At 38.4% G+C, this 7593-nt stretch overlaps 1 protein-coding gene across 1 annotated transcript in view; it reads right to left on the bottom strand.

Annotated features, from left to right (window-relative positions):
- Positions 1–504: 504 nt before the first annotated feature.
- Positions 505–7593, bottom strand: part of DEPDC1B (DEP domain containing 1B) — a 92253-nt gene continuing 85164 nt past the window's right edge. The window contains exons 10-11 of the mRNA XM_043488952.1: positions 7028–7213; positions 505–1490 (exon numbers count right to left, since the gene is read on the bottom strand). Coding sequence (XP_043344887.1) covers positions 1329–1490; positions 7028–7213 — 348 coding nt within the window. The 3' untranslated portion in view covers positions 505–1328. The remainder of the gene's footprint in view (positions 1491–7027; positions 7214–7593) is intronic.

Genomic DNA, 7593 nt, shown 5'->3' with positions numbered 1-7593 from the left:
TCCAAGGTGGAAGAATAAATGCTGAAACACTAACAATTTCCCAGTACTTTCCTTACTGGCAAAACAAGGGGTACTCAAACCAAAAGGAACACTTCTTTTCATCTCTGAGGGGGCAATATCAGAGTCAATTGCAAGAGCCATTCTGCTACAAAAGAACAGGGGCAGATCTCAAGTGCAAGGAAAAATCAGTCCAAACAGCAGAGCAAGCCTATTAGTGAGTGTTGCTGTTTTAGCATTTTTGGGTAATCACCCTTTAGAAGAAGCCTTCAGATGCTCTATAATTTAAGTGTACCACTATCTGCAAGAGGGCAAAGCAAAGCAAAAGAAACAGACAAATCATCTCCTATTATAAGTCTAGTACAAAAGTCCAAACTCACTTCTTACTTTATCACAGAAATAAATGATTGATATGAAAACACTGGCTAAGGCAATGATGCTTAGCGTTTGAAGATGCTCTCTGACTGACCTAAATAAATGCCAAAAAAGAAACGCCAAGTACAGTAGTAAAAAGAATGGCTTTTATTTACATTCCATTTACTTTAAAAGGTTGAGGATGTTGGGGAAAATATAAAGGAAGTAGTCTCATTTTACTTAGCCCATTTGTTTTTCATGAAACAACAAAGATTTGACTTAGAATCACAGGGCTAATGAGACCAAAAGAATTTATCCAGTTCAATTTTCCATCTTTAGCCAAGACTGAAATTACACCACTGTGTAGGCACATGAAAATCTACTTCACATACAAATAAACACCACTAATATGTACATCATAGAAGAACCAGCTTTCATAAAATCTGTCACAAAATCCAACAAATCTGCAATAAAAAACACAGCCACTGTAATAAAGAACATGAAGAATCTTGGTGCAACAGTGAAAAACAATTTATATACCAGAAACAACAACTGGCTATTAAGTCAATGGCATCACAGTAACAGTACCCAGTGTCTTTCTTATTCAAGTATATACAATACTTTGCAGTCATGATCATCACAGACATCAGTAACTAGGATGTACACACAAATATTTTACAAACACAATAGAAAACAACAAATAAAAAAATGAAGATACCTTAAATTTTTAACAATTACAAACATGTTAACATCACCACTATATATAGTTGTCTCAATATTTTTAACAGATTTGTACCCTTTAAAATAGCAGAGTTTTATAAAAATACTGATAATGGCTCAATGTTTCTTGGAGTCAGGAACTCTTTATACTTATAATTCAGTAGTCTGTGGTTTATGTGCCTCGTTCTTCCACCACCAGAGTCCTATAGCCAATCATTTACTCAAAACAACAGCAACAAGAGGTCTCTATCCAAGTATTACATCCGAAAACTTCTAGTTCTTTGAAATGGTTGGAAGGGGTTTTTTAGCGCCCACATCAGCAGCTGTGGTTTTGCTTTAGGTTTTTCAGGAAATAGAAGTGCTTCACTTTCTGGTGTAGGAAATCGTTCTTGATAGACTTCAGGATATGATTTTTGAAACTAAAAAAAAAAGATCCAAGAAGAGTCAAAAAAAGACAAAAATCAATAAAATTGGGTACTGTAATTTTAAAATAAGTTTAATAGTTTTAAAATAAGTTTCTGATCTAATACTTTCCTACTTTTGTTTGGTTTTAATACTTACTGCTTTCCATCAGAAGAGAGATTAAGAAGAAAACAGATCACAAGTTCTCATCAATGCAAATCCATTTCTTTTTGTTAAAATAAATCACTGAATTCCACTTTCTATAGATCTGATTCATCTTTAATTTGATCTAATAGTCAAATAAATGTTTCACTTTAGTCATATCTCTTAAAATTTCTCCCCTGCCAACTATAAATAGACCTCCCTTCTAAAACAGCCACAAGTACCTCTGACTGATGCTCTACATGGTTAAAGAAAATCTTTAAAGAAAATGTTTTAAAAAAATTTCCCTATCTCCCTGCTTCTCCTACTCAGCCCCACCAGTTTCTGCCCAAATGGAAGAAAAAGCATGCTGGCATACACTATTTTACAAAAAGTTTATGAAGAAGCACTATGTATTTCCTTCGATCCTCACCACTGAACTCTTCTCCAAAATTACTGAGAAAAATACAATGGGAGTTGAGAAGCCTCATGCCCTATGTGTGTATACACACATGCCCTATGTGTACATACATACATGCCCTACACATATATACATATACACACATGCCCTACATATACATATGTATACACACATGCCCTATGTGTACAGACATACATGTCCTATACATACATACATATACACACATGCCCTACATATACATATGTATACACACATGCCCTATGTAACTCTCATGCCCTATGTATACATGTGTATACATATATGCCCTATGTATACATGTGTATACATATATGCCCTATGTATACATGTGTATACACACATGCCCTGTGTATACATATGTATCCATATATGCCCTGTGTATACATATGTATACACACATGCCCTACGTATACATATGTATACACACATGCCCTATGTATACATATGTATATGTACATGCCCTACGTATACATATGTATATGCACATGCCCTATGTATACATATGTATATGCACATGCCCTATGTATACATATGTATACATACATGCCCTATGTAACTCTCATGCCCTATGTATACATATGTATATGTATATGGTGTGATCAGAAATTAAGCTATGCAGGATTCAGTCTCTAAAAATAAATACCATAGACTTGCTCTTGAATCAATACTTTAAAAATGATGAAGATAGAATTCTGAACTAACACAACACTGTAAATCAGCTACACTTCAATTTTTTAAAAAACATCAAATTAAAGGTATTCTCAATTGAAAACTATTTAAACTGTTGAAAACATTGTTCTTTAATAGGAACTAAAACTTTCAGTGATGCCTGAGGCAAGAAACCAATTTGATACTGGCTATCTAAAATAGAAGGCTTTCAAAATTCTGGACATTTTACACTTGTGAATTCAGTCTGATTTGCCTTTCAAAAAAAAAGAAAAGAAACTGTCCCCATTTATAGCTTCTCTGAACTTAAAGCAACTGCTGCACTAATTCATATCATCAGTTCAGTTCGGTTCAGTCGCTCAGTCGTGTCCGACTCTTTGCGACCCCATGGACTGCAGCATGGCCTCCCTGTCCATCACAACTCCCGGAGTTTACTTAAACACATGTCCATTGAGTCGGTGATGCCATCCAACCACCTCATCCTCTGTCATTCCCTTCTCCACCCGCCTTTAATCTTTCCCAGCATCACGGTCTTTTCAAATGAGGCAGCGCTTTGCTTCAGGTGGCCAAAGTATTGCAGTTTCAGCTTCAACATCAGTCCTTCCAATCAATATTCAGGATTGATTTCCTTTAGGATGGACTGATTGGATCTCCTTGCAGTCCAAGGGACTCTCAAGAGTATTCTCCAACACCACAGTTCAAAAGCATCAATTCTTCGACGCTCACTTTTCTTTATAGTCCAACTCTCACAACCATATATGACTACTGGAAAAACCATAGCCTTGACCAGACAGACCTTTGCTGGCAAAGTAATGTCTCTGATTTTTAATATGCTGTCTAGGTTGGTCATAACTTTCCTTCCAAAGAGTAAGCATCTTTTAATTTCATGGCTGCAGTCACCATCTGTAGTGATTTTGTAGCCCCCAAAAATAAAGTCTGCCACTGTTTCCACTGTTTCACCATCTATTTGCCATGAAGCGATAGGACCAGATGCCATGATCTTAGCTTTCTGAATGTTGAGTTTTAATCAACTTTTTCACTCTCCTCTTTCACTTTCATTGAAAGACTCTTTACTTCGTCACTTTCTGCCACAAGGGTGGTGTCATCTGCATATCTGAGGTCATTGATACTTCTCCTGGCAATCTTGATTCCAGCTTGTGCTTCATTCAGCCCAGTGTTTCTCATGATGTACTCTGCATATAAGTTAAATAAGCAGGGTGACAATATACAGCCCTGACGTACTCTTTTTCCTATTTGGAACCAGTCCATTGTTCTCTGTCCAGTTCTAACTGTTGCTTCCTGACCTGCATACAGGTTTCTCAAGAGGCAGGTCAGGTGGTCTAGTATTCCCATCTCTTTAAGAATTTTCCACAGTTTGTTGTGATCCACACAAAGGCTTTGGCATAGTCAATAAATCATAAATAGACGTTTTTCTGGAACTCTCTTGCTTTTTCGATGATCCAGTGGATGTTGACAATTTGATCTCAGGTTCCTCTGCCTTTTCTAAATCCAGCTTGAACATCTGGAAGTTCATGGTTCACGTACTGTTAAAGCCGGGCTTGGAAAATTTTGAGCATTACTTTACTAGCGTGTGAGATGAGTGCAATTGTGCGATAGTTTGAGCATTCTTTGGCATTGCCTTTCTTAGGGATTGGAATGAAAACAGACCTTTTCCAGTCCTGTGGCCACTGCTGAGTTTTCCAGATTTGCTGGTATATGACTGCAGCACTTTCACAGCATCATCTTTTAGGACTTGGAATAGCTCAACTGGAATTCCATCACCCCTACTAGCTTTGTTCGTAGTGATACTTCCTAAGGCCCACTTGACTTCACATTCCAGGATGTCTGGCTCTAGGTGAGTGATCACACCATCGTGATTATCTGGGTCATGAAGATATTTTTTGTATAGTTCTTCTGTGTGTTCTTGCCACCTCTTCTTAATATCTTCTGCTTCTATTAGGTCCATACCATTTCTGTCCTTTATTGAGCCCATCTTTGCATGAAACATTCCTTTGGTATCTCTAATTTTCTTAAAGAGATCTCTAGTCTTTCCCATTCTATTGTTTTCCTCTATTTCTTTGCACTGATCACTGAGGAAGGCTTTTTTATCTCTCCTTGCTATTCTTTGGAACTCTGCATTCAAATGGGAATATCTTTCCTTTTCTCCTTTGCTTTTCGCTTCTCTTCTTTTCACAGCTATTTGTAAGGCCCTCTCAGACAGCCATTTCGCTTTTTTGCATTTCTTTTTCTTGGGGATGGTCTTAATCCCTGTCTCCTATACAATGTCATGAACCTCCACCCATAGTTCATCAGGTACTCTGTCTATCAGATCTAGTCCCTTAAATCTATTTCTCACTTCCACTGTAGAATCATAATGAATTTGATTTAGCTCATACCTGAACGGTCTAGTGATTTTCCCTATTTTCTTCAATTTTAGTCTGAAATTTGGTAATAAGGAGTTCATGATCTGAGCCACAGTCAGCTCCTGGTCTTGTTTTTGCTGACTGTATAGAGCTTCTTCACCTTTGGCTGCAAAGAATATAATTAATCTGATTTCAGTGTTGACCATCTGGTGATGTCCATGTGTAGATTCTTCTCTTGTGTTGTTAGAAGAGGGTGTTTGCAGTGTGTTCTCTTGGCAAAACTCAATATTAGCCTTTGCCCTGCTTCATTCTGTACTCCAAGGCCAAATTTGCCTGTTACTCCAGGTGTTTCTTGACTTCCTACTTTTGCATTCCAGTCCCCTATAATGAAAAGGACATCTTTTTTGGGTGTTAGTTCTAGAAGGTCTTGTAGGTCTTCATAGAACCGTTCAACTTCAGCTTCTTCAGCATTACTGGTTGGGGCACAGACTTGCATTACCATGGTATTGAATGGTTTGCCTTGGAAACAAACAGAGATCATTCTGTCATTTTTGAGGTTGCATCCAAGTACTGTATTTCAGACTCTTTTGTTGACTATGATGACTATGTTGACTATGTGGGACTCTTGCCCACAGTAGTAGATATAATGGTTATCTGAGTTAAATTCACTCATTCTAGTCCATTTTAGTTCGCTGATTCCTAAAATGTCGATGTTCACTCTTGCCATCTCCTGTTTGACCACTTCCAATTTGCCTTGATTCATGGACCTAACATTCCAGGTTCTTATGCAATATTGCTCTTTACAGCATTGGACCTTGCTTCCGTCACCAGTCACATCCACAACTGAGTGTTTTTGCTTTGGCCCCGTCTCTTCATTCTTTCTGGAATTATTTCTCCACTGATCTCCAGTAGCATATCAACCTGGGGAGTTCATCTTTCAGTGTCCTATCTTTTTGCCTTTTCATACTGTTCATGGGGTTCTCAAGGCAAGAATACTGAAGTGGTTTGCCATTCCCTTCTCCAGTGGACCACATTTTGTCAGAACTCTCCACCATGACCTGTCTGTCTTGGGTGGCCCTACATGGCATGGTTCATAGTTTCACTGAGTTAGATAAGGCTGTGGTCCATGTGTTTAGATTGGTTAGTTTTCTGTGATTGTGGTTTCAGTCTGTCTGCCTTCTGATGGAGAAGGATAAAAAGCTTATGGAAGCTTCCTGATGGGAGAGACTGACTGAGGGGGAAATTTGGTCTTGTTCTGATGAGAGGGGCCATGCTCAGTAAATCTTTAATCCAATTTCCTGTTGATGGGTGGAACTGTGTTCCCTCCCTGCTATTTACCTGGGGCCAAACTATGGTGGAGGTAATGAAGATAATGGTGCCCTCCTTCAAAAGGTCCCATGCATGTCCTGCTACACTCAGTGCCCCCAACCCTGCAGCAGGCCACCACCGACCCACGCCTCCACTGGAGACTCCTGGACACTCACAGGAGTGTCCACTCACTCAAGTCTGAGTCGGTCTCCTGTGGGGTCACTGCTCCTTTCTCCTGGGTCCTGGTGCACAAGGTTCTGTTTGTGCCTCCAAGAGTCTGTTTCCCAGTCCTGTGTAAGTTCTGACAGCTCTATGGTGGGGTTAATGGTGACCTCCTCCAAGAGGACTTACAATAAATTCATATCAAACCACATATCAAAACCAAGGACAAATATTAGAGAATAGCCTCATAAATGAGGATCTCGATAATGGTAAAAGATCTACAGTGGAGAATAAAGATCTGGAAAACTGACCACTGTTGTGTAAATTAATACATGAAATGAATAATAATACTTTCAAAACTGCTCTGTCTCAGAAGATAAGATTCATATGAAATCTCTTAAAACAGAATAAAAAGGAAAAAACAACATAAGAATGGTAGGGAGAAGAAATTACTTAGGAAGAATACCCCTTTTACCTGCTTCAATTTTTTCTTCTTTTCTTTGCTGGAGAGTTTGGCATCTGTGATGACTTCCTCCAACAAGGCTGCCAGAGGTTCCTGTGAGCCATATGCTCTTTGGTATTCAAATTCCTCTGGGCTGATTTGACGGCAAAATGATGGAGCAGATAAAGTAATATCCATGTCAGCTCCTGGGTATTTTATCTGAGGCAAATGGATTATTAGTGAAAGTACATTTTCAAATAAATTACAAAAATTAGTTCAGATAGTACAGCATATCTCCTAGAAGGAATGCTATGACACTCAACTTGACTAGGGAAAACTCTATAATGAAAAGTAAACGTGTTGTGAAAATAACTATACTACCAAATGTAATCTACAGATTCAACACAATCCCTATCAAATTACCAATGGCAGTTTTCACAGAACTAGAACAAAAAAATCTCATAGTTCATATGGAAACACAGAAAACCCCTAATAGCCAAAGCAATCTTGAGTAAGAAAAATGGAGCTGGAGCAATCAACCTTCCTGACTTCAGACTATACTACAAAGCAATAGTCATCTAAATAGTATGGTACTGGCA

This window comes from Cervus canadensis, chromosome 16 (genome assembly GCF_019320065.1).
Source record: "Cervus canadensis isolate Bull #8, Minnesota chromosome 16, ASM1932006v1, whole genome shotgun sequence".
Taxonomy (NCBI): domain Eukaryota; kingdom Metazoa; phylum Chordata; class Mammalia; order Artiodactyla; family Cervidae; genus Cervus; species Cervus canadensis.
Note: the sequence above shows the minus strand (reverse complement) of the source record. Positions and strands in the feature narration are given on the sequence as shown.